The sequence below is a fragment of the Phanerochaete carnosa genome, assembly GCF_000300595.1.
Source record: "Phanerochaete carnosa HHB-10118-sp unplaced genomic scaffold PHACAscaffold_11, whole genome shotgun sequence".
Classification (NCBI taxonomy): Eukaryota; Fungi; Basidiomycota; class Agaricomycetes; order Polyporales; family Phanerochaetaceae; genus Phanerochaete; species Phanerochaete carnosa.
The window spans coordinates 1305237-1331696 of record NW_006767638.1 but is presented as its reverse complement, the minus strand read 5'-3'; the positions used below and the strand labels follow the sequence as shown (position 1 = coordinate 1331696).

The 26460-nt window shown below is 55.0% G+C and overlaps 8 protein-coding genes across 8 annotated transcripts; 3 read left to right on the top strand and 5 right to left on the bottom strand.

The window, feature by feature from the left end:
- Positions 1-1943: 1943 nt before the first annotated feature.
- Positions 1944-2288, top strand: PHACADRAFT_54343 (uncharacterized protein; the record flags this gene model as incomplete). Its single annotated transcript, XM_007400947.1, has 1 exon — positions 1944-2288. A coding segment is annotated over one exon (345 nt), but the record flags the coding sequence as incomplete, so codon positions are not given.
- A 412-nt stretch (positions 2289-2700) lies between these two features.
- Positions 2701-3312, top strand: PHACADRAFT_61601 (uncharacterized protein; the record flags this gene model as incomplete). Its single annotated transcript, XM_007400946.1, has 1 exon — positions 2701-3312. A coding segment is annotated over one exon (612 nt), but the record flags the coding sequence as incomplete, so codon positions are not given.
- Positions 3313-4698: 1386 nt separating this feature from the next.
- Positions 4699-5900, bottom strand: PHACADRAFT_188269 (uncharacterized protein). The gene is made up of 4 exons (XM_007400945.1): positions 5706-5900; positions 5271-5655; positions 4897-5222; positions 4699-4844 (listed from the first exon to the last, which is right to left on the bottom strand). Exons 1-4 carry the CDS (start codon positions 5793-5795, stop codon positions 4782-4784), a joined length of 864 nt encoding a protein of 287 aa, XP_007401007.1. The 5' UTR covers positions 5796-5900; the 3' UTR covers positions 4699-4781.
- Positions 5901-8123: 2223 nt separating this feature from the next.
- On the top strand, positions 8124-8487 carry PHACADRAFT_59508 (uncharacterized protein; the record flags this gene model as incomplete). The annotated part of the gene is made up of 2 exons (XM_007400944.1): positions 8124-8382; positions 8417-8487. Coding segments are annotated over 2 exons (330 nt in total), but the record flags the coding sequence as incomplete, so codon positions are not given.
- Positions 8488-12426: 3939 nt separating this feature from the next.
- Positions 12427-14057, bottom strand: PHACADRAFT_264203 (uncharacterized protein). Its single transcript, XM_007400943.1, has one exon. It carries the CDS (start codon positions 13983-13985, stop codon positions 12543-12545), a length of 1443 nt encoding a protein of 480 aa, XP_007401005.1. The 5' UTR covers positions 13986-14057; the 3' UTR covers positions 12427-12542.
- On the bottom strand, positions 14044-14793 carry PHACADRAFT_104503 (uncharacterized protein; the record flags this gene model as incomplete). Its single annotated transcript, XM_007400942.1, has 1 exon — positions 14044-14793. One exon carries the CDS (start codon positions 14791-14793, stop codon positions 14044-14046), a length of 750 nt encoding a protein of 249 aa, XP_007401004.1.
- Positions 14794-15807: 1014 nt separating this feature from the next.
- On the bottom strand, positions 15808-21088 carry PHACADRAFT_104143 (uncharacterized protein; the record flags this gene model as incomplete). The annotated part of the gene is made up of 3 exons (XM_007400941.1): positions 15808-17952; positions 19380-19604; positions 19664-21088. 3 exons carry the CDS (start codon positions 21086-21088, stop codon positions 15808-15810), a joined length of 3795 nt encoding a protein of 1264 aa, XP_007401003.1.
- A 3130-nt stretch (positions 21089-24218) lies between these two features.
- Positions 24219-25382, bottom strand: PHACADRAFT_213634 (uncharacterized protein; the record flags this gene model as incomplete). Its single annotated transcript, XM_007400940.1, has 5 exons — positions 25168-25382; positions 25023-25114; positions 24871-24958; positions 24306-24541; positions 24219-24251 (listed from the first exon to the last, which is right to left on the bottom strand). The coding sequence occupies exons 1-5, from the start codon at positions 25286-25288 to the stop codon at positions 24219-24221; spliced, it is 570 nt and encodes a 189-aa protein (XP_007401002.1). The 5' UTR covers positions 25289-25382.
- Between the last annotated feature and the right edge of the window lie 1078 nt (positions 25383-26460).

Genomic DNA, 26460 nt, shown 5'->3' with positions numbered 1-26460 from the left:
ATAGATCTCATAGCCACCTAGATTAGTATCCTATTTCAAGAGAAGCAGACCCCTGAAGTGCTGTGACGAGCGAGCCTCAACAGTCGGAAGATTGGCCTCGGACGCTCGTCATAAAGTCCCGTTCCACACCATACGCGAACGTATGTACGTGCGCTCATTAGCGTTCATGTTCATACACATAATCAATCCTGCACTTACGCAAAATTATGTGCACATATGGCACGGGCGGGCATCGTAGCCTTCGCTCCAGTGGCAAGGTCTGCTTGCGCTCAGAGCACCGGTGCTGTCCGGGACCCATGGCCGCACATCTACGCCCAGGAGCGCAATGCCGCTGAGCTGGCCCCGGCTGGAGGTGGTGTTGATGCATTATATTCCGTGTACATTTATATGCTGACACCGTCCTAAAATAGTCTACTAGATGAACGTCCTGCCAGTGGTAGCCACTATGGATGTGACGAGGTTCGACCTGGAAATCCACTTTTTCCCCAAAAACGAGGGCGACCTGGTTGGCGGGTTTGTGTATAGAACTGACCTGTTCAAAGAAGAAACCATTGTGGATTTGACGGACCAGATACACGCGGTGCTGCGCCAAGTCGTCGACGATGTGCACTTCGCTATTGATCCACCGCGGTCTTCAGAGCTTCACGGACCCACTCCATCTGACGTGGCGGCGTACCTGCGCGACTACCTCCCCTGCGAATTCCCTCTCGACTTCCCTAGGATTTCGGAAAGTGCGGCTGCGCAACGAGGGACACATTCCTTCACCTTGCCGCCAACCGTCTGCGACGCGCTTCAGATCTCGTCGAAAGGCGAGGAGGAACTTCTCTCGCTGTACCTTACCGCACTCTCTGTGCTCAACCATCGGTATACTCGACAAGAGGATATCACGACAGGTGCTTTTACTTCTATCTTCGTGCATGAAAGACGTACTGACTTGTGTGTTCAGGGGTCTCGATGAGCGAATCGCTGGACGTCGTTCCCTCTCGCCTTGCCGTTCATGGCGATGCCGCACTCTCGGCTGTTCTTGACGATGCGCGGACCTCGATCCAGAGAGTGTCTGAGTTCTCCGGTGTATCTATCAAGGATGTGTCCACCGCTTTGCAAAAGCGACAGAAGTCGGCGTCGGCGCCGTCTGTCATCCATGTCGCGCTTTCCCGCAACTCGATTGGGACTGACAAGTCATTGTCAGGGGGGCTAGGATTCGTCAATCTGTCGTCATACTCTATGTCTATCCATTAACCTGTTCTGTCAGCCTGCCAGTGGACCTCGAGCTTCGCTACAGCGATACCAACGGGTCTCATTGCCAGCTCATCTACGACCAATCCCTCTTCCGGCCAGGTACCATCGAATTGTTCTGCGACAATTTTGTGGACGTCTTCGAAAACCTGCTCCTGCGCCCTGACCTGGCAGTCGAGGAGATCCCGTTCCAGAACTCGGTGAAACATCTGAAACGCGTTGGTGCCCCACTCGCCCCGCCTCCACCTCCGCCATCGTCCCTTCTCATCAACGCTCTCAAGAAGTCTGTGGACGCACACCCCGACATGCCGGCCATGCAAGAGAGAGAGGTCGTGCTGTCGTACAAGCAACTGAACACTGCCTCGTCCTTGCTGGCACAGAAGATTACGGAGATATCGGAAGACGTAGGCGAGCTTATAGCAATGTGCATCTCCCCTTCGGCCCTCGCTGTCGTATCCATCCTCGCCATCGTCAAGGCCGGAGCCGCATACGTTCCCTTGGACGTCCGATACCCTTCTGAACGACTAGAAATGCTCCTGCGCGAGAGTGGTGCACGACTGTTGATCACGACCTCACAGTCGCCAGAGTTCGCCGGCGACGTGGAAGGTGTCACTCACCTCGACATCTCCGACTTCCTGACCGAGACCGATCTCATCTCTCCCATCGACTTCGCCTGCACTCCTCGGACGGATACCGCCTACGTCGTGTACACGTCTGGGAGCACTGGTGTGCCGAAGGGGGTGCCTGTCATGCAGTCGTCGGTGGTCGCACTGGTCTCGAACACGGATGTCTTCCCGTTCCATCCTGGCGACATGATTGGGATGATCAACAACCTGGCATGGGACGCTAGTATCATCGACATATGGTGCACGTTATTTACCGGCGCCACGGTTGTCTGCTTCAATCGGTACGATGTCCTGGACCTGGTCGTTCTTGCCGAGCAGTTCCAGCTGTTTGATGTCACGGGATGCTTCATGTCCATTGCGCTCTTCCGCCAAGCCCTCGATCTCGCACCCCAGCTATTCCGCGACCTTCGCATTTTGCAGGTTGGTAGAGAGGCCTCTTACTACGAGAGTCTGCAAAGGGTGAAATCTATCAACCCATTGATCCTGATCCTCAACGTTTACGGCACGATGGAGACTTGTGTGGCCCCCACTACATCCTGGATTGGTGTTCCCAACATGCCCATATCTGGACCGGTGCCCATTGGTCGACCGATGTCGACTGCTCAAATTCTCGTGGTCGACACAAAGGGCCAACTGGTGCCCCCAGGCGGGGTCGGTGAGCTAATCATTGGCGGCGCTGGCGTCGGTCCAGGGTACCTGAAGAAGCCGAAAGAGACTGCCGGGGCCTTCGTCGAGCTTGGGTTCGATGAACTCGGCCAAAGTGTTGCTCGGTATTACCGTACGGTACGTCGCTTCTACACATTTTTTTTTCCTTGCACGTCTAATCCCTCGTGTGCAGGGCGACGCTGTGAGATGGGGCCCGGACGGACAATTACATTTGGTGGGGAAGATAACTGCTGGTCAGATCAAGATCCGCGGACGGCGACTGGAACTCGCAGAGATCGAGACAGCCATTCGTAGAACAGGCTTGACTAGTGACGCCGCCGCCGTTCATCTCGAATCCGACGGGGACAGGGACGACCTACTCATTGTCTATACTGTTGCTACTGTGCCGGTATCACCCTCGGAGTCTCACACGCTATCATCACGGCTACTCGAGGCATTGCGCGAGATCCTCCCATTGTACATGATCCCTCACCTCGTGCACTGGGTCCCGACTCTTCCTCTGACACTCAACGGGAAGTTGGACCGTTATCAGCTGCAAGCCCGCGCCGTTGTGGACGTCGGTAGCATGCTGAATGATCTCACGGAAGATCAAGATGCTTCTGACGAACCTGAGGATGAGGTAGAGGAACGCCTCTGTAGGATCATGGAGGCCGTTCTTGAACGCACACCGATTCATCGATCCTCGAACTTCTTCCATGCTGGCGGCCATTCACTCCTTGCCTCCCGCCTGGTGTTCCGGATAGAAGAATCTTTCAGCGTCCCGTTCACTCTCGCGGATGTCTTCTACTTGCCCGTGGTCAAGGCAATGGCTGATAAAATCAGGGAACAATCGCTGCCAAGGCATCCGACGAGCCAACGATCGCTCCGGCATACGAGAAGTTCCACGTGCCCTCGGTGCTCGTGTTTTCTGAGGAACCTCACAAGCCGTTCTTGTTCTGTGTTCCCATGATCACTGGTCTCGGGTTCATGTTCGCCGCGTTCTCACTTTCCACCGACCTGTTCAATGTCGTCGCTCTCAACGATCCTGGATACCTCGCACTCGACGACTTGCCACACGACCGGCCGTCGACAGGCCACGCCCGCACTCTTCTCAATCCGGACATGCACACCGTCGACAATCAGGCCAAGTACTACTACGCACGAATCCTTGAGGAACTGGGCCGTGCCGGCAGCGCCAATCCCGGTAGTGCATCGCTCAACATGCTGGGCTACTCTTACGGGGGACGCGTCGTGGTAGAGGTGGCGCGGCTCGCGCAGAGCGATGGCTGGACTGTCAACCTTTTCGTGGTCGACTCGTCGGCACTCCCCATGTTTGAAACCGAGCAGACGCAAGCGGAGCTCGACAAGACTGCGCTCATGATCGTCCCGATGGCTATGAGCGCCGTCGGGCTGCCGTTCGGGGACATGGGCGAGCAGGGCGTGCGCCTGAAGCAAGACATCGAGGCTCGAGTTCTCGCCAACTTCCATGCGCTCTACTCACATACAATGTCGCGGTACGAGGGGCACGTCACGCCGTTCCACACGGAGTCAAATGTGGACCTCGGCTTCGCCCCGGTCGTCGAGTCGTTGGACAAGGTCCTCCTGCATGGGAATCACTACCGTCTGCTCGAAGAGGGATCCGGGAACTTGTCTGTGATCAGTGCCAAGGTTTCTACAGTTATCAACGCATAAGCTTGGTCGTCTCTTCTCAGTTTTAGTACAATATTAGCTGCACCATCCAATACCATGCCCATGAGTTCCACGGCTGAGGGCGCCTGCAAACCTGGCTAACGCCAAGTGGCCGGAGAGTCCTTGATGCACGATACCTTGATCCGAAATATTCGGTATGCGGGGCGCGTATACGAACGTTGCATTGAAACCGACGAGCCTCGACCTCGTTCATGTCAAGCGCGGTGCTGAGCTCTTCACCCGTATTTGAATAGCTCGGTAGGCAAACCACGGAACAATGCTGGGATGGATACCACTGCCTCAATGGCGAATATTCCGCAAGCTGGGAAACGGAGAATCCATGGCTCACTGTCGCATAAGCCACGAGTTAGAGCTCCAGGAGTGAAAGCGAAGATATGAGGAGGTCAGCGGGAAGTAACGTCCAAAGGGACGCAAGCCAACAAGTCAGATATACAGGAGTGAATCCCTCACTCATGACGCACAAAATTTGTAACAAACATTTCGTTTTTCTTGTGTGCAGAGTAGGAGGTCGGGAAGCGCAAGAAAACAAACAGCTCTGATTCGAAGAATCGACGAAACGACGTCTCAAAATCGAATGAACCCGGTCCTGGCGTTCAGGGGTAGCACATGTACTATCATGAGCCATATCTGTGAACGGCCGGCTTAGAACGACGCATTCAAGACAGGAGCCAGTACTCACATTGTAGAAGACATATGACTCGCGGTCTTCTGCTTCAGTTCTGCGCGTATAATAGCGGAGGCCGACGAAAGTGCCCATGCCAATGAATCCGATGGCACATAAGGGTCCTATGTGCCAGAACCAGCTCAGGAAGATAGACCACCCGATGAGGGCTCCCAGCGTGAATGCGCGAGAGAACTCCGGGGCATATATGGGGAGTGTAACCCGTCCAAGCTGTTTATCTCCCTCTACATCTGCGAAGTCCTGTGCCTGTATTGTCGTGAATATTAAGGCGCCACTTATGCACACTGCAGTGGTGGAGATATAGTCTATCTCCCGGCTAGCACCTTTTGCAGCATGTCAGCGAGATTATCTCGGCCGAAAATTTTACATACCCATAATCTTCGTGGCACCAATTTCGAGACTGGTGTAGCCTCCGATGTTGCAGAAGTTCTTTCCAATATAGTGGCCCGCAAGGCCGAGCTCGTCGTAGAGGAATGTCGTGATGAAAAGCATCAAGGTCGGAAGTACAAGGTCCGGACCGTACATCGCCGACCACCACGCACATAAGCCCACGGAGATCCACCGAAGGGCAGTGGCTTGGGGCTCTGTGATACGGCCTGCGGGCAGAGGACGCCACGGTTTATTTATCGCGTCCTCCGCCGCGCCCTTAGACTGATTCGAGATGTTGCACATGAGCTGATGCATCCATATCCACATAAAACCCCATAGAAGTCGTGGCGCGGAGTGCAATGGCGCCGTGGCACATGCAAATACGGACTGCGGGAGGATTATTGTAGCCGCTATTATCCAAAGGCGCAGCAACTTACAATGGGGAAAAAGATAGTTTTCAGGTCGGAGATTGTGAAGAGAACGACGGTTTGAGCGTGGTAGCGCAGGCGGGGGAACAGAGTAGTCATTAGGGACGGGAGCCGAAGAATGGTGCGGTTGGGAGAACGCAGCGGGCGCACCTTGAAGTTAAGTGCTGGGCTACCAGAGAGTACAACAGTATTGTTGAACAGCTTTTGTACACGGCTCGATATCGATATCAGTAAGCACTGCATTTCATGGAGCGGGACACCTACGTGCAGCGTTTATCATACCTCTACCGAGAAGGAGAGTCTGGTAGCTTTACATTCCCACCATGTCCTTGTCGGCGAAGAAGTCTCCGAGAAATGGTACGAGACTTCTGACGCCATATACAGGCCTAGCAAGCACTTTGCAGTGCCCGGTCGTCGTTACATGGATGCTACAATGTGCAAGTCGCCTATGTTAGCTTGCACTACGGAGCTTGAAACCGGGGCGAAAACATCTAGTGCCTCCTCGTCGGTGTACTCCATTCTCGAGGCTCCGCAATGCAGGGCTCACAGCTTCCAGAGCGCTTGTATTTGAGTTTGCTGGCCCGCGCGAGCTCGGAAAATCGAGCGTTACTGGACAAGGCCCCATGATCCTAGAAAATTGCTGCAGCCACATAACACGCGCTCCGACGAGTCTCCTTGCACCGTAAAAGGTACCAATAACTTGGGTACGCAGCCAGCTCAGATGTGAGGATGTTGCACTAAATACCCGCAATGACCATTATGCCCTGTTCGCACCCAGGCGAAGTACACACCTGTCGTAATATCGCGATTCGAATCGAGTAACTCACTGCGACCTCGAACGATAAGCTCCTCCGTGATTGCTTGCTCGGAGTATCGCTTCGGGAGGTCTTTCATGGCGCACAGAGCAGAGCGTCTGTTACCAGCTGTGCCTGGCCTAAGCCTCGGAGTGCGTGATCTGAGAGGGGCATGAGCTGCGCAAGTGTGACAAGACAAGCCCAGGCTCCTATTAACTATTGCTCACGCCGTCTTTCCGAGCGGAGGCCCGCGCACAAGCCTCGCAGTGCTACAATACATAGCAATGGGCATCATGTAACTAGCCATGGGCGCGCCTCGAGCACCCCACACGCGATCTGCACGGACTCATACACCGCGCGCGTCCCACGGCCGAGGTGCCTGCTCGCGGGCGCAGCGCAGCGCGCCCTTGACTCGGAGGTACCGCGAGCACAGGGCCTCCAGCGTCTCCGCAGCGCAGCGCGCGAGCTTGGCGGCGAAGGCGGCATCCGTGGACAGGAAGTCGATCAGCGACGTCGACGAAGCGATGCTGTGCGTGCGCGCCATAATGCCCGCGGTGTTCGTCGTGCTGTGTCCTACGACGACTCGCACTTCAAGTTGATGTGTCGGTGCGGCAGCGCCTCGTAAGTTGTCAGCCGAAGGTGAAGGCGCAGCTGTGGTCCCAAAACTCGAGCTCGAGGACTGAGCCGAATGAGGTACCAGAGCGAAGATTATGTGAAAGGCACTAGCACTGGGCAGCGTCGATTCCGTCGGATGCTGCGTTGAGCTTCGTTGGTGACGCGTCCACAGAGTGCTGAGCAGGACACAAACAAGACCAGATATGCGAATGACGCGAACGCATTCGCACTCGATCCTATCTCCCGCTACCGGCACCATCCTACCCGTGCCGTCTTTTCGAGTGAGAAGTCGTCTTATTCTCACGAGAGAAATTTGGAGCTTTTTTGTCAAAAAAAAAATGCAAAAACAGCTTGAAAAAATAAGTCGTATTTTTTTCTCAGCCTCGGCAACCCGACTATCCGCCGGGTGCCGCGGCCGCCGTCCCCGGGCGCTTTTGGTAAATGGCCTGGCGGACAGTCGGCTCGGCGGCCGGATTGCCGGGTGTCGGCGCAGCGACGAGAAAAAGGGCGACATTTCCTTGCTTATTTCTTCAAGCTATTTTTGCATTTTTTTTGTGGCAAAAAAGTTCCAAATTTCTCTCGTGTCTGCGATGAGGCAAAGCTGCTTGAGGTCCATACTGTGAGAAACACATTCCATTTATGTGAATGCCTTCCATTTCGGGAAGTACATTACATAATCAGCGCTCATGATACAGTCGACACCGGGCCCCGCGTGTGCGAAACTTGTCTGCGGAAAGTTTCTAGAGCCAGAACTCTGTCCGGCAATCTGGCGGTTCGCGTATATGATGGCCCTGCATTCTTTGGGCGGCGCCGCACTCTTATCTCGAGCGTTGCGCTGGCCAGCCACGGTATTGTTCTGATTCCCTTCTCATCTGTGGAGCACCTCTGTATCTAGAGCAGTACTACGTTCTCTGTGTCTGTCGGTGCGCTCGTGCTTAATGAAGCCGGTCACCTGTCGCTGCTCGCGCAGGTCTCCACAGCGATGGCATGACTGGCACCATCGCCTCCTTCAATCCTTTTCATCCATGCTTCCGCGCGCCCGCACCCTGACCAGGTTGAAGTCGCACGCAATAATATTAGGGCATTCCTTGAGGACTCGCAGGTAGCACTGAAATGTAAGGATCAGGTCCACATTACCGATGACGAGGGCGAACTCCACCAAGATCGCTACCCACTGCGCACATTGGCGCAGTTCCTTGACCCCCAAATCGATGATATCCTCGGTGCGCTGGATGCGGTCATGCTGGAATGCAATTCGAATAAGTCTTTCTCGCCTTGTTCGCCCTCAGGCTCGCTGAACGCCGCCTGCAGCTACGGACAACCCTCTGGTCGACGGCAAAACCGGGACTGTACACCATGGTGACAGTTTCCAGGCCGTGGCCGTCACAACTCACAAATGTGATAGAGAAGACTCAGCTGGCTATTTATCATATTGGAAAGTTGCTGTTCGCACAGCGCACGAAGCTTACCAACCTAACTATAAGCCGCGGGCTGCCGCCTGGCTTGGCGGCGACGAACCCGCAACTGGTACTTCGCCAAGAGTATCAACATTCACGCTGCCGCATACGTGAGTGAGCTCGGCTACCTGGCGAACCTAGCCTCGACGCACGCCCAGTCTGCCGAGATGCACAACCAACCAGGCTGTGAACTGGCTTGCGCTCATCTCAGCTCGGTACACGATTATCGCGATTGACGTGCTCCTGCTACTCACAGCGAGCTTTCGGCTTGCACTGCTCCAGGCGCCTGATTTGCGCTCGATGCACCACGACCTTTAGTGTTCGTTGTCAGCCATCGTTCGCGAGCTTCTGCCAAAGCACTTTCCGTCTGTGGCCAGGCACGCGGACGTCCTCGTGCTGACCCTCGAGCGCGCGGTGTTCTGCCCCCGAGGACACTACGAGCACGATGCCTCAACTACTGGAGCTTTCTGGCCAGTATTTATTTGTCTTTACACGACTTATTCAGTGGCCTTTCCACCCCTTGCGAAGGCATCGGAAACTCATCTATCTTGAATGCTTATGGCATCAACCCTCTCATCGATATTCCTGGTGTCGGCGAGAACTCGCAAGTGGCCCACGCTATCGCCTTTTTGCTGCACTGCTCCGAATCATGGCCAGTTTATATCTGATATCTCCGAGACTACAACGGGCGCATCGGCTGGGACACACTTGTGAGTTCGATCTTCACAGGCTTTTGAGTAGTTTAGAAGTGAACAGGGGAGATGTACTATGAGATGTGGGTTTGGAGCGTGCCTGACGCAGGTCCTTGGCAGACTGCTGCATTTCATTTATTGAGCGATGCTATACTTGTAAGTGGGCTAGTCATGCATCACAAGCACAACATCTCTCCCTCTTCATGGCAGCCGCTCTGTACAAAATGCAAAACCGGCTGTTGTGAAATGAGTGTCGCAGATCACAATCTAAGCTTGCTACCGAGGGGTATCGAGGCAGCACGACGAAGCACAACATGGCAACTTGCACTTGACACGCGTCGGGAACGCAGCGCCTCGCTGTCAGCTGCCGGTAGGGGCACGGCCATAGTCCCAATACATTTGAGCTCGTGGACTACGCTGAATGAGGCGGCAGAGCGAAAAGCAGCACGTCGAGCGTTTCTTTTCAACGCAGGCGACGCGTGACGTCACGCGTTCATGACAGGACACAAATAGGACCAAACGTATAAACGGTCAGAGGCGACCACCAGCATCCCACCATGCCAGTGCACCACACGCCCGCGCTCGGTCCAATCTCCTACTGTCAACTGTTTCCGGCCAGGGCCAGCTTTGGCGGACTCCTTGGCGCGGCCATGAAGCCGTGAGGCCTACACGACATCTCGACCGCAAGCAGACATTACTCTTGGACACCTAGTCTACTCCGGCGGCAGCCCTCGCAAGCTTCGAGGCAGGGTTGGGTGGTCCGGCGCGGGGAATAACTCGTGAGAATGCTGGGCGAGTCACGGATGACCGGCACGAGCTGCCCCACTAACGTCGATGGGAAGTACGCCGAAAGGATGTCAGCGGGCTTGATTCAATACACAGTCTAGAAGGCGACTATGTAAGCGCGTCGTGAAACTCGCCTGCGATAGCAGCTGACCTTAAAATAGAGTACTGTCTTCCCTTCAATCCACTTCACCCGGTCGCCACCTCCATACTTTCCACGCCCTTCCGCGGTAGTAGGTCACGTTTATGCTCACGCCGTGAGTTGTCGAGGCGAGTAGCAGTGGTATCTTCAGCAAGGATCTCATACTTTGCTCGTCTACAACACATCCTATCATAAGATTAGGTTCACACACGATAGAAAAAAGCCTACGGTTATCATTTAGAGATACGGTCTTGTGTTTCAGTGGCAGGGCCGGCTGAGTACGTGAGGTGAGCACGTAGTGTTCAGTTATGCGCCTAGGCAAAGCGGGGATTTCTTGCTTCGTGCCGTCGCTTTCCTCCGCCGCCAGCTGCACACAAAGAGCTCGCTCTCACACATGCAGGGCGACAAAGCCAGACTACATGGGTCTGCATCAATGACCTCGAAGCTAGCGGATCCTTGTACAGTCCGCAATATGGCAGCAATCAAGCAACCGTATCGTAGGCAGACAATCATGAAAGACCAAATTTTCCAGGCTTGCAGAATGGGGAGTGTGTGCGTATCACGGTGAATTGAGCTATAGCGAGACTACGCTGCAAATGTGCAGCCTACGCAAGACTTATACAAACTTACCTAGTCAAACTGGCTATGCCTTCTCCGATCTGACTAGGACGACTGCGGACGTCTCCGGCGACGACATCGTAAGCTACGACTCGGCTTTCCGCGCTGAAACCGTCAAGCCAGAGAACCTGCGTCACTTGCCCACGTCGTGCTCGACTCGTGCTGCGAGCTCACCAGGGCTCTAGTAAAGAGATGAGCATCTTGGCGGTTGCACACCTTTAAATGGGCACCTATATGGCAAGTTTACCTACCCTAGCTGCTGCAATTACAAGCGAAAGATGTGCTGCTCGCTGCCTATTTCCCCCACCCCCAAGCTGACCCTCTGAGCAGTGCGATAGAATGTGCCCTGCCAACGCCGCATCTTGCTTGGTCTGGTACGCATACGCACAATGATGATGACTTTTGATCTTGACTATCGCCGCGGATGGCCTTTGTGTGTACAAATTTAATGACCCTTTTGCGAGATGTGTGTGCTGATCCCCCTGGGAATTTCCGTGTTCATGCGCGACCTGATTTTCTGACGCGATGCCGAAGGAGTTTTGAGAAACGTAGCTGGGAGACTGGGTCAACATTCGCGCGCGCAGCCAGAGCAAAGGAGTGTTCCACGTAGGACTAATTGCTATCTTGCACAGGAGGTAGTACTTGAACGCCGCATTGATGGCTAGGTGCACCCTTCCTCACGTGCGTTGCCTTGTGCAACGCCCTGTTCCTACTTGAGCCTGTGCTGTACCTCTCACGCGACGGCTCCGTGCTCACGCATTGCAGGTACCTGTCTCGCCTCCGTATCGTCCTTGGTCACTCCTTGCACTCCAGAGGCACCTTATCTCTTGTCTCTCGGCCTGACGCTTACATGCAAGTAGCCGTTCAACGTTCACTGGTCATCGGACACCTTCAAGATATGTGCGTGCGAGATTATTCTCGAAGCGTCCATGTAGGCTCGTCGTGCCTTTGACGCTGACAAGGCAACACCTGCAGCGACCGAGTAGACCTTTGTACAGCGGGATCGGGACACCCTCGGTGACCCGGGTATGGAGCTTGAACTTGCAGATGAAGACCCACTTGTCCTGTATGCGACTATCCTTTATCAAGTTCGCTACCTTACTGACTGGCCCCTGACAGGTACCGCGTCAAGGAAGTGTTTGTGCACCGGCACCTAATGTGCAAGTTGCCCGATGCGCCGCAGCTATTGCAGCACAGTTTATGTGAATCATGTGTGCTGTGTACTGTGTGGCTACCTACTAATGCTGTGATATTACCCTAGTTATATTTTGAACGTTTTGCGAAGCTGTAAGGGTGATGTGCGAATAGTGTGCAAGCGATGCTAACTTAAAACGGGTAGGTTTGAAAGATGCTGAAAGATCCTATTTATTTAATTTACGCATTACTGCTAGTTCTGTTCAATGAGAGCGAATCATTATGGTGAATTTTCCTGATGTGAGGGGTTACGAGGCGGGACGCACACTGGTACTCTAAGATCGCGCATGAATGTCATACTTGCCAGGACACTGCTCAGCCGGGCTCACTCTGTACTGGCCACACTTTGCAGCGCGTAGTCACTGCAACAAAGCATAGGCCTTCGTAGTGACGCGTGTGAACCGGCGCCAAGTCATGCGTTTCGAAGCATGAGTCACGGGTAGATGAACTATCCGCATCTCGATGAAGATAGACTCGATGTTGAATTATACAGCGAAAGCTGTAATACAGCCAGATGTACAAAAGATATAACTGAGCAGAGACGACGAGACCTAAGCGTTAAGGACTGCGGAAACCTTGGCACTGATCACAGATACAGACTCAGACCCTTCGAGCAGACGGAAGTGGTTGCCGTGCAGGAGGATCGCATCCACCGAGTTAACGAGCGGAACGAAGCCGTGGTCTACGTTCGACTCCGTGTGGAACAGTGTGACGTGCCCCTCGTACCGCGGCATCGCATGCGCGTACAGCGCATGGATGTTGGTGAGGGTGCGGTCCTCGATGTCGCGCTTCAGGAGCACGCCCTGCTCGCCCATGTCTTCCAGTTGCAGCCCAACCACACCCATCGCCATCGGAATGATCGTAAGCGCGATATCATCGATCTTCGCCCGCGTCAGCGCCCCGTCATTCACGGGATGCACCGACGAGTCAAGCACGAAGAGATTGACGGCCCAGCCATCACGCTGCGCGAGGCACGCCACCTCGACCGCGACGTGCCCGCCGTAGGAGTAGCCCAAAATGTTGAACGGCGCGCTGCAGGGTTTGGTGCTGCCCACGCGGCCCAGCTCCTCAACGATCCGCGCATAGTAGTACTTGGCCTGATTCTCGACGGTGTGCATGGCTGGATCGCGCAGGGTGCTGGCGTGATCTGTCGACACTTGGTCTTTGGGGAAATCGTCGAGTTCGACATACCCAGGGTCGTTGAGGGCGACGACGTTGAAGAGGTCGGTGGAGCGAGATAGCGCGCTGAACATGTGACCGAGACCTGTGGCCATGGGAACACAGAATAGGAACGGCTTGCGAGGCTCTTCGGAAAATACGAGCACCTGCGGTACGTGGAACTTCTCGGATGCGGCAGCAGTCGATGGTTGTTCGATTGGCTTGGCAGCGATCGCTTCCCTGATCTTGTTCGCCATTGCCTTGACCACGGGGGTGTGGAAGACGTCCATTAGAGCGAATGGGATGTCGAAAGCCTCTTGTATCCGGAATACCAAACGGGAGGCAAGGAGCGAATGGCCGCCTGCGTCGAAGAAGTTCGAAGACCGACGGATCGGTATGCGCCCGAGAAGAACCTCCATGATCCTACAGAGGCGCGCCTCAACCTCATCCTCGGGCTCGCCCGATTCACCTTCTTCCGCGTCATCAGTCAGCACGCTATCGGCGGCGGCGGCGGCACGGGCTCGGAGCTGGGGGCGATCGACCTTGCCGTTAGGCGTCAGGGGAAGAGTCGGGATCCAGCGCACGAGATGAGGGATCATATACGATGGAAGAGTCTTGCGCAGCGATTCGAGTAGCCGGAGTGAGAGAGCATGAGATTGCGAAGCCGAAGTCGGCGCAGCAGCGACAGCGTACGCAATGAGCAGATCGTCCTTGCCTTTGTGTGATTTGAGATGGACGACGGCAGCATCGTTAGCCAAGCCCGTTCGGTGAATGGCTGCCTCAATCTCCGAGAGTTCCAGTCGCTGTCCGCGGATCTTGATCTGGCCAGCATTCATCCTTCCCACAAAATGCAACAGTCCGTCCGGGCCCCATCTCACAGCGTCTCCCTGTAGATCAGATATTAGACATATAAGGGAGGACCGTGTGGAAGCGACATACCGAACGGTAATACTGGGCGACACCTTGGTCCAGTCCATCGAACTCAAGCTTGACGAAGGCCTCGGCAGTCTCCTTCGGCCTCTTCAGATACCCTGGACCGACTCCAGCACCGCCAATGATCAGCTCACCGACCACCCCCGGCGGAACTAGCCGGCCCGTGGTGTCGACAACGAGGGCTTGAACAGTTGACATCGGTCGTCCAATGGGCAAGGATCCAGAGACGGGCATGTTGGGGACATCAACCCAGAACCCGGTAGCAAAGACACAAGTCTCCGTCAGGCCGTAAGCACTGAAGAGTTGAATTGACGGATTGACGGATTTCACCCTTTGTAGATCCTCGTAGTAGAAGGCCTCTCCGCCGACCTGTAGAAGACGAAGCTTGCGGAATAGCTGGGGTGCAAGATCGAGGGCTTGGCGGAAGAGCGCAACGGACATGAAGCAGCCCGTGACGTCAAACAGCTGGAATTGCCCTGCAAGAACGACAAGGTCGAGGACGTCGTACCTATTGAAGCAGACGACCGTGGCACCTGCAAGCAGCGTACACCATATATCGATGATACTGGCGTCCCACGCGAGGTTGTTGATCATCCCGATCTTGTCACCAGTCTGGAACGGGAAGACATCCGTGTTCGAGACCAGTGCGATCACCGACGACTGCATGACAGGCACTCCTTTCGGCACACCAGTGCTCCCAGACGTGTACATGACGTAGGCAACATCCGTGCGAGGAGCACAGACGAAGTCGATGGGAGAGGCGAGGTCGATCTCGGCGAGGAAGTCGGAGATGTCGAGGCGAGTAATACCCTCTGCGTCGCCAGCAAAGTCTGGCGACTGCGAGGTCGTGATCAGCAGGCTCGCACCACTCTCGCGCAAGAGCATCTCCAGTCGTTCAGGAGGGTATCGGACGTCCAACGGCACGTATGCGGCTCCGGCCTTGACGATGGCGAGGATAGATATGATAGCGAGGGCTGACGGGGGGATGCACATAGCGATGAACTTGCACGCATCTCCTGATACCTGTACGATCTTCCGTGCCAGTAAAGACGAGGCGATGTCCAGCTGCTTGTATGACAGTACGACTTCTCTCTCCTGTACGGCCGGCATGTCGGCGTGCGCATCCACAGACTTCTTGAGAGCTTCGACGAGGTAGGATGACGGCGGAGTCGGAGGCGGGGCGAGTGGGACGCCAAGGCGTTTCAGATGCTTGGTCGAGTGCTGGAACATGACCTCCTCGACTACCAGGTCAGGACGAAGGAGTAGGCTCTCGAGAACATCCACAAAGTTGTCGCAGAAAATATCGATGGTACTGGGTAGGAAGAGAGACTGGTCGTAGATGAGCTGGTAATGGGGCTCGTTGAGATTGCCGTAGCGAATCTCAAGATCGACCAGCAAGCTGATAGAACAGGGTCAGCTCAGTGGCACGAAGTATGTCGACAATAATACAAACCCTAGCTCTCTTGGCAGTCGAGTGTCAGCCTTGGTTGAGTTGTGGGAAAGTACGACGTGAATGAGAGAGGACAGCGAGTTCTGTCGTCTCCGCACAGCGGTGGATACATCCTTGATAGACACGGCCGAGAACTCAGATGCTTTCTTGATTGAGGTCTGCGCATCGCTGAGAACAGCCGAGAGTGCAGCATCGCGGTAAACGGCAAGCCGAGCGGGAACGATGTCCAGCGATTCGCTCATCGCGAGTCCTGAGCAGTGAGAATATAAGTCAGCTCACCTTACACACGTAGAGACAGAGAAGGACGCACCGATCGTGATATCCTCTTGGCGGGTGTACCGATGGTTGAGCACAGAGAGTGCAGTGAGATACAGCGTGAGAAGTTCCTCCTCGCCTAGCGACGAGGCCCGAAGTACATCGCAGACGGTCGGTGGCAGGACGAAGAGATGCGACGCTCGTTGCGGAGACGCACCGTCCGAACATCTAGGCAGATCGAGAGGGAACTCGCAAGGAACATAGTCACGCAGGTACGCTGCCACGTCAGATGGAGTTGGCTGGCGATGGGTCGAAGACGTCCGCGGCGGATCGATAGAGAAGCGCGCATTGTCGGCGACCTGTACCAGCACTTTTTGTAAGCGGTCTACCAAGTCGACGATGGTCTCCTCTTTGAATAAGTCTGTGCTGTACACAAACTCGCCAACCAGCTCGCCGTCGCTCTCGGGGGAGAAATGGATCTCCATGTCGAACCTCGTCAGATCCATATCGACTTGCGAATCAGAAGCATGGACGTTCCCTATGTTGAACGGTGCGGTATTCACGGTCTGATATGCGAGGATAATCTGCGCCAACGGGTTGCGATTGAGGTCACGGGTTGGGTTGAGGATCGAGACGATCCGCTCGAAGGGCAGGTCCTGATTCTTGAACGCTGCCATCGACAGGTCTCGCACTTGTTGGAGCAGCTCCAGGAACATCATCCCAGAGCGCACTTTCAGCCGGAGGACCTGCGTGTTGACGAAGAACCCGACAAGCTTCTCGGTCTCAGCTCGATTGCGATTGGCGATCGGGAAGGCGAAGGAGGCGTCCGCCTGGCCGGTGAGTTGGAACTGGACGATGCGGAAAGCAGCCGACAGGAGCATGAACATCGTCACATGCTCCTGCTTGCAGATCTGTTCCAGTCGAGTGAAAAGCTCCGAGGGGTAGCGTGCGACGTATGCCTTCGCCTCATAGCTGAGATGTTGCGGCCGTGGGAAGTCCGTTGGCAGTTCCGCCGCCTGACTGCCCTTGAGCTGCTTGGTCCAGTACTCGAGCTGAGGCTGCACCATACGCTCGAAGTCTTTTGACCGTTGCCACTGTGCGAACTCCTTGTACTGAATGCGTAGCGGAGGGACATTGTGACCTCTACCGGCCTCGAAAGCGGCGTAGATTTCTGCCAGCTCATAACGAATGACGTCGAACGAAAAGCCATCGACTAGGATGTGATGCATGCATTGGAGCAGGTAGAAGCGATCCTCGGAGAGTTGAAACAAGGTTGCGCGGACCGATGGCTCGAGATCGAGTGAGAACGGACGCCTGATGCACTCTCCCATGAGTGCGCGCAAGGATCGTGAGTCAATATCAGGGCCAACAGGTACGACCTCGAGACGGGGACAAAAATCGACAACCCGCGTAGCCGGCAAATCGTTCACCTCGACGAAAATAGTGCGGAGAATCTCGTGACGAGAGACAATTTCCTGGATGGTGCGTTCGAGAGTGGCGATGTTCAAAGGTCCTTCCAGCTTCAGGATGTAGGGAGTGTTATAGCAGATGTTCTGTGATCCGAAATATGCGAGTTTCGAGAGGAACCAAAGTCGCTGTTGGGCGAAAGACAGCTGATAATGCGTCCCGTCCGATGGTGTCATCATATCCATGGAGAGCTCGTCGGATGAATCAGAAGCGCCGGAATGGGAGACAACGGTCTTCGCTGGGAGACCGACGCGCTGATCAGATGGCGTGGAGGGGAGGATATCGCGGATGCTCGCCGCAAGCTTTCTGGGGCTCGAGCGGGTAAAGACTGTCCTGAGCGGGATAACGATGCGGAACTCTGATTCGAGCGCAGACTTGAGTCGAGTTGCAAGTAGCGAGTGCCCCCCAATTTGGAAGAAATTTGCCAGGGGTGAAACTGCTCGAACTGACAGTAAGCGGCCGAAGATCGCACACAGGCGAGCTTCCACCTCGTCCGCAGGTAAAATATTCTGATCGTCCTCGGCGGCTCTGTGAGCATCGCGACTGGCGTCCTTCGCTGCCATGGCTGCCAGTTGTCGCCGATCCAGCTTCCCACTCGTCTGAAGCGGGATAGCGCCAACAGAGAAGATCCACTCGGGGACCATGTAGGACGGCAGCACTGCCCTCAGATGCTCGAGAAGGCTGTTCTCCACATGCGTCTTGAACACCAGCTCTTGCAGCTTGGAAGTGGCAAACAAAGAGGAAGATGCGTTGTCGTAGTCGACGGTCTTGAATGCGACACAGGTATCAGCGTCGTCGTCGTTGAGGGATCTTTTGATAAAAACTGCATCGAGCGCCGTTGTCTCCTTCTGGCGTGCAACGCTCAGCTTGACTGTCACCCTGTACCGCTCCGCGAGATGCTCCAGGTCCCACGCAGACCAACCTTGGGCGGCTGCGACATCCTTGCGTGGAGGAAGCACAGAGGCGAGGTCGGCAAACCGATCTGACGAAGATGAAAAGACGGCTGTCGCTGCCACGAGCTCCCAGGATAGGAACCGATTCGGAATGTGTTCAACTGCCAGAATGTTCTCGTCACCGGCGGCGAAGTCTCGTACCGCGTCCTCGAGGTCCGAATCCTTCCATCTTAATGCTTCGCAGTCGTGCCACGTAAGAGGAACAATCAAGGGTAGCTTTTGGTTGACGTGAATGATGACTTGGTAGCGGAACTGACTGAGCTCGTTGCAGTACTCGATCGCCTTCGGGACAATCTCTACATGTGTCACGGCGGGGATGGTGTGGCGAAGATTCGTGAAGAACGAGGGGTCGACCAGCAACTCCGACCGATATTTCTCGCGATCGAGGATGTCGTCCCGCAGATCCTGGAGAGTCTTCGATCCGAGCTCGTCCTGCCAGCGATAGGCCGCGATGTCGAGAGCCAGAAGACTGCCGAACGGAAGACTTCGCACATCTCCGATCAGGATGCGGCCTCCAGCGGCGCACTTGTCGATGATGTCGATGATGGACTGGTGCAAGTACGCCTCTGACGGGAAGTACTGGACGACAGAGTTCATGAATGCAAAGTCCGCACCAAACGCAGGGAGCTTGGAGATCTCGTCGGCCGCGGCATGCCAGATCGATGTCTTATCGCCCAGCCCGAGTCCCTTCAATTCATCTTCCAGACGCTTGGCCGCCTCTGCCGAGGGTTCAATGGCCCACATGCGGTCGACAGAGGGAAGGATTTGGTGAACGAAGATGCCGATGCCGCAGCCGATCTCGAAGGCGGTCCGTGGGCGTTGCTGATGGAAGGGCCGGAGGGTGTCATGGAGCCATGCTGATCAACGTGCGAGTTTTGTCAGATCCCTTAGATGCTCGAAATGCGATGAGAAAAGGTCGACTAACCGGTCATCTCGACCTTTGGGATGGGTTCTCCGGTGATCATACTATCCCAGCCTGAGAAGCCTGCACGTGCTTTTGCCCTGTATTCGAACATGATCAGCGAAGATGGATATGCCCATGAAATGAAGGGAACTTACAGATCGTACGCAGCGTACATATCGTCATATACGTCCCTCCACGTGTCCACAATTGCATGTTCATTGTTGGGTGCCACAGCAGGTGTATCATGGATACGAACATGATCGTCAACCTCGGGCGCCCGCTCGTGGTCGAGGACAACATATGCGACAAGGCTCGGGTCGCCAGTATCGGTCGGCTTGTAATAGCTGACGCCGGCATCGGCGACGTGTCCGGTGCGCAGGATGGTCGCCTCAATCTCGCCTAGCTCGAGTCTCTGTCCAGAGATCTTGATCTGCCCAGCGTCCATTCTGCCCATGAACTGCAGCTGTTCGTTGTACCACCGCACAGCATCGCCCTACAAACACCCGAACGCAAGTCAGCTCACTTGCTGAATCTGCAGCAATCACTGCTCACCGTGCGGTAGTATCTTGTGTTCCCAGGCAGTCCATCAATGTGCAGCTCGACGAACACGTCCGCGGTCTCCGCAGGGCGGTTGAGGTACCCCTCGGCGACGCCCTCGCCGCCAATGATCAGCTCGCCGATGACGCCTGGCGGCACGAGCCGCCCACGGCGGTCAACCACCAGCACTTGGCTCGTCTCGAGCGGGCGACCAATGGGCACGGGCCCGGTATGCGGTACATCGTCGTCACCGGGGAAAACGTTGAAGGTTGTCGCTATCACACACGCCTCGGTCGGGCCATATGCATTCCGGATCACCGCGCTCGGAGCCGCCGCCCGCACTTGACAGACGCTCGCATAGTCGAGCGCCTCTCCGCCGGTCACGATCTCCGTGAGCCTGTGGAAGACGTCCGGGCAGGCGACGGCGAACTGGCGGAAGAGCGACGTGGGCAGCAGGAAGCCGTCGATGTGCGCAGCCTGGAAGCGCCGCGCGAGTGCATGCGCGTTTAGCACGTCAACGCGCTCGAAGCACACGAGTGTCGCGCCAAGCAGGAGCGAGCACCAGACATCGGCCACGCTCGCGTCCCAGGCCAGATTGTTGATCTGCGCGATACGATGTCCCGGGCCCCACGCGAAGGTGTCGCGGTTGGTGGCGAAGGCTACGACGGACGACTGCTTGACGACAATGCCCTTGGGCTTGCCAGTGCTGCCGCTGGTGTAGAGCACGTAGGCGGCGTCGTTGGAAGATTCGGCTGGCGAGATAGATCCGTCGCGATCCTCGTGGGAAAACGCAGCGACGAGCGACTTCCAGTCGTCAAGGAAGTTGGTGACGTCCAGGTGTGCAGCACGGTCGCGGTTGAAGCTGAACGAAGGCGACGCTGAGGTGGTGATGACCAGGGATGCACCAGAGTCTTGAACCAGCGTCTCAAGGCGTGCTGCAGGGAGGTTTACATCGAGGGGAACATATGCAGCACCACTCTTCACGATAGCGAGGATGGTGAGGATGGCAATGGCCCCCGGAGGGATACAGAAAGACACAAAGGCATGTATCTCTTGCTGCTTCGTGGCCTCTAAGATCCGCCTGGAGAGAACTGAAGAGAGGATGTCAACTTCGCGGTATGTCAAGGTAAGATCTCCGTCGATGAGTGCGGAGATTTCATAATGGGCGGCGACAGCGTCTGAGAAGGCCTGGGTGAGCGCGGGACGAGGCTGTGAGGGGATTGGTGCGGGGTCCACGGGAATGCCGGCTTCGACGAGCTGGTCGAGAGCATGGGAGAATGGAATGTCGTCGACTGTGCCGTCGGGGGTAGTGACGACAGCCGTGAGCACGTCGACAAGGTTATCGAGGAAAGTGTGGACAGTATCCGGTCCAAAGCGGGTCGAGTCAAAGTTTATGTCCACACGCAGATGATCCGCCGCGGGACAAGCGCCCCAAACCATGGCGAATAAACTAAATACCGACGACCGGAGACGTTATTGACGCAGGTAATTGTAACCTGAAGGACTTACCCGTCGGCTGTGCCACTGGCAGGGATATCACCGAGCTGCACGAGCACGGGGAATACAACACCGCGGAGGCTGTTCCTATTTCTGGAGAGCTGCGGCAGAACAGACCCGAACGGAAGCGTGTGACGCTCTATGGACGACACAAGCTTGTGTGTGGCGCAGACGACGTCCGCAAGCTTGTCTCCCCCTTCGACCTGCAGACAAATAGCCAGAGGTCCTCCGGCTTTCCCACAGGCGTCGACACCTGAAACATCGCTCAGCTCGATGCACCGCAGACCACAAGCAACGGCGACCCGTACCTATAGCGGCGCGGACTGCGCCGGAGTAGCGGAAGTGCAGGATGCGAATGGCGGCTAGCAGAATCTCATGCAGAGAAGTAGAGGCTTGCTCTGCGAAGGTGATGAGTTCGGTGTACAAGTTACCGGCGATGGTCGTGGATGCGACCGAGTCGGTAGTGAAGTTTGTGTGGGCGAGGTGGTTGTCGGCAGGAAACTCTACGAGCATACAGCCACGGAGAGCTTCGAAGGCGACATCGGGCTGAGTGCCAGGTGCGAACTTCCCGAGTTGGTCTCCCATTGTCTCTGGGATGCGCAAGAACGATGTCGAGAGAAGTGTTAGGCAAGATGGCTTAAGAGGCTGCTGTTCAGCGGTTTGTGAGCTTAAGTACGAGTGCACTATATGCAGTCCTTATGTACTGCCCTTGAACCTCAACTACGAGGACCAACGGGAACGAGGCAGCGTTTGTGAGATTAGCTCATAGAAGAAAGAGAAACCGTTCTACCATTCGAGCTGAACAAGTCCGTCACTCAGTATCTTTATCAGCATTCTCTGACGCGAGCTGGCTTACGCCTTGGAATGACCTGGCAGTAGTCTCTAGATTTAGCCGTACAGTATACTGCCTCAAGCCAGCTTCCATTGAAAGTGCAAAGGGTTTTACAAATCGGTTGGTTGGCGAAAGATGTCAAGTCATTCCCGCCCTATAAAAGTTGTGTGTTCAGCAGGACCCCTTCAGGCAATCTACATGTTCTCCTAGCGATTTTAGAATGTAATTATCCTTCTCGTGGGTGTGTGCCAATTGGCATAGACGCCTGTTGCAGTCTCCATTCGGCTTACTACTACACTTTTCGGTGCCATTATAGCACTCGCGGCAATTAGTTAGCCATCGCAGGAGTAGAATGCTTACGTCGCAAGTATCAGAAACCTGTGTATTATGGAACATGCTGATGACTGATGGACATCCACGTCTGGCAGAGGCTGTACTTTCTGTGGCTTGAGTTTAACTGTCGACTGGCGAAAGCGCTATCTTAGCAGCCCTGAATGCCGACAAGCAACAACCGGGGCTTTTGCCCGAGCGATAACGTTTCCGTCGACACCTTCGCAGTACTCTTTATCGGCATGGAAAGTTTCGTTCATAGCAGCATTCGCCTGCGGAGCTGATATCGTGACGACCTGGCTCGTCAGGGGAGATGTCCCCATCGACCTTCGCTCAGGCTGTTGGAGCACCCCGGCTCAATCTGCGATGTTTATAACATGCGATAAACATCCGCCACTGCTCATTAGATCATTAGAGTCGAGCAGGGAAAATCAATAAGGCCGCCGGCGGCAGCCGACCTGAAGTGCGTCGGGCTTCTGCGCAAATGTCGGCTTATCCAATGGAAGACTGGCAAGCTTCTCAGTGAAGAAAAGCTTGCGCTTAAAGTACCAGACAATTAATGCGCGAAGGTGGGCTCGTTATTGAGCATGAAGCGGTGGCGTGACCCTGCAACGAACGCGGGATGGGCTCTGAAAATTTAGTGGACTTTTTGAGTCGAGAATGCCACACATGATGTGGGGCCAACGCTGTGGATAACAGGTAATGCGGGGCTGCTCTGATTTTGACGTGCGCTTAGTCTTGCGCTTCTTGACAGGCGGAGTCGGCTTCGAGTTATGATCCACCGTTCGAACGGGCGGTCTGTTGTGCGGCCTTTCGTAATAGCAAGACACGCGGACTCAAACTGTTGTTGGTTTTAGCCATTTGGAACGCTAATCACGGTGCTGGGGGCTGGAGCATGTAAGAGTCAGGGTATGAAGTGTCATGAAAAGAAGTAGGGTCAAAATCAATGCTTACTTGTGGCGTCATGAGTGTTGCCGCGCCAGACAGAGAGTGAGCTAGTAGCGCGAAGAAGCCATGGGGCGAAGATAACTGTTGAGAATGCGTAGTGAGAGATAGCAGGGGGGCTGAGAGATAGCTGGTGCACGTACAGTGTGTGGCGTATGGCTCGGCTAGCGCTGCTAGGCGCTTGCATGGTTGAGTCGTTGACCTATACCCTATGTTTTTGGTGATCTTGGAGCTTTATCGTTTCTACCTCTAACAAATCCGTCCATATTCTGGGGACCAGTCGGATTGGATGCTATTTTTTGTCGAGTTGCGTCCGTAGTGAACAGCATCTCGCTTTTCGGATGTATCCCAGTTGTCTACTCATGGAATTATTCACGATTCAATATTAGAAATTTATCTCCGATAACTTCATTACTTAATGCGTAGTTGTCTGTACAAGTCGGACTCTTAGTCTGTTACTCAGAGCCGGGGCAAGTCTCTCACGTATTTACCTACAAGACACCCCCTCAGTCCGTTCCACGACACAGTCAGTGCAATGTAGAATACGGGATATTCATCCTTAGAAGCGGGAAAATTCCGTGTGCGTGCGAAGGGTCAGTGCGTCGTACACGTCTGCCGCGTGTCAGTCATAGATGTCCCGGCCACATAATGCAAACTCACCAGCAGCTGCAACTCGAACGTGTCGTCTCCCCCATCTGCACCTCACCCGGTCAGAGAACGACATCCATTTGTCTTGGCGCCCAGGGTGAGCTCGTGATTGGAAGACTCGTCGACGTCAAAGACTCTGGTATGCGGTCCGAATTCGGTGCCCCCGTGGCAGGGGTACAAATCGACGCCTTACGCTATGAGCTCGTTGCCGATCTTGGATGGCAACGGCCCGCCACCAAAACCTTCAGAACGACAAGTAAGCGATAAACAGTCACAAATCGCGTCATTGATACTTACAACTATTTTCAGAGTTTTCAGTTATTCGACGTCATCCTTCAATTTCGCACACGCCTGTACAACAGTGTTAGATGCCTCAAGATGCCTCTGACGCAAGCCAGAGCTCACTTCGGCGAACGCAGGGACCGTCAAGAATTTCGTACACTTGGCGGCCTCGGCCGCTTCGATGGTGTTGCGCGGGGTAGGAAACACAGGCGATGCAGGCGCTTTGGGAGTGAACAAGCATACTGGGAGCCCGCTCACGAGAGGATAGTACAGCTGGATGCATATGCCCATGAGGTGACACGTGGGCAGTGCCGTCGCTCCCAAAATAACCTCACGATTCGTGGACTCAGCGATGATTACTGTTACAAGGGAAAAATCAGTACGATACCTTTCTATCGGTTATGAAAAACCACGCACGAGTGCTGCATGTATGGAGCATATCGACTTGGCGCTGGGGAGTCGGCTTCAAGAAGCTAGTCGAACCGGACGAATGAAGGTAACAAACAACGACGTCCGTCGAGAAAGGCTTGTTGTTAGGAGGGTAGAGTTCGCACAGATCTATGGAGCTTTCCCCGCGTAAGGTCGGAAAGACCTATTCGAGCTCGGGAAGAGGGTCGATTTGGAGAGCGTACTTCTCGCTTTCGAGCTCGCATTAAAATTTGAGTGTCGATGAGTAGGGAATGCGTACTGGGCTGGCAGATAATCCTGCGGCGGGACGTGCGCTTGAGCATATTGACTATAGCCGGTGCAGAGTTCCTAGGCGACATGGGGAATGGCTAGAGGGGATGGCGTGGTGCTCAGCATTTCTGGCTACAGGATGTAAGTCGAAGTAGGACATACCACTACGCCTGCTCTCATCATTCCCGCTAACAAGGCGAGATACAGCGACGAGTCGCAGTTGACGAGGATGACGACAACCTCATTGTCGAGGCCTGATCTGTTTGGAATGAGCTTGTGTGCGACTCTGTCGATGGCACGAGCAAACTCCGCAAACAAGATAGCGTCCACTGGTAAGCCAGGCCCAGCTGACAAGAGGGCGCACGGCCGCTTAAGACTGTGCTGGGCGTGAAGGTCGACGAATCCCGGAAGGATGGGGGTTGAATCATCGAGTGGGGGTCAAACAGGGTTAGAGGGCATTTCGGTGCAGGAATTTCAGTGCGTCCAAGCCAATTGTCCTCTACCTTGAATGGTATCTAACTGACGGGTAATGGCCATTAGGCACGGATAGTGACTTCGGTTGACTCAGAGTAGTTTTGGTAGACAAACCACTTACATGAGAAATATGAGCAGGCGTAATCATGTGGCCTGACCCGCTACCCATCATATCACTCAAAAACTTGAGATGCGGTTAGTCGGGAATTTGGATAGCTCTCCAGGCTCATTCACGCGCTTGTTTCTTGCCGAAACGGGATGTGAAACGCCGGACATGGCCGGCGAGATTGTGATCCACTCCCTGGCATCTCGGCATCTGGCAGCTTCGTCATGGCCAGGGGGCGCCTAATTAGGTCGACCTAAGACCTAGTGGACCTAGCAGACCTAAGGACCCTAACCCCAACGCGCTTGAAACAAGTAAGTCATTCTCACGCTAGGTCGTGCATATAGCGATCGCGAACGACGCAGCAGCCAGCACCTCGTCTCGATTTATTTATCGCATGCGCCCTGGGCAGCGCATATGCCCCGGACAGAACGCCCTTGCAGCAGCCAGCGTCCTGTCTCGATTTATTTATCACCTACCTGCCCTGGCTGCCTGGCTGCTAACTTACTGATCATGCTCTCACAGCAGCCAGCACTTGCGGCCCGTCTCGATTTATTTATCGCCTAAACCCCAGAAGGAGCACCCTTGCAGGCAGAACGCCCTTGCAGCAGCCGGCACCTCGTCTCGTCCTCGCATCACTCCCTTCTGGCAGCCGGCACTCGCAGCAGCCAGCGCCCCGTCTCGATTTATTTATCGCCTACATCCTGCTTCGAACGGAACGCCCTCGTAGCAGCCACAGAGCAGCTCGGACGCAACAGAGTGTATTGGGAGAGACGAGGACATAGAGGATAATGAAATAATGGGCAGGCCAAGATAGGTATGTGTGCTCACTTCGTCACCCATCTCTTCGCATGCTCATAAAGAAACAGCCGAGCAGAGCGGAGCAGCCTATACGCTCACTTCGTCACCCATCTTTTCACACAACAAAATGGTCGAGCGGCCTATGCGCTCACTTCGTCACCCATCTTTTTGCATCTACGAAAGTGACACTAATGTCTCGACAATATCCGGACGTCTACGACG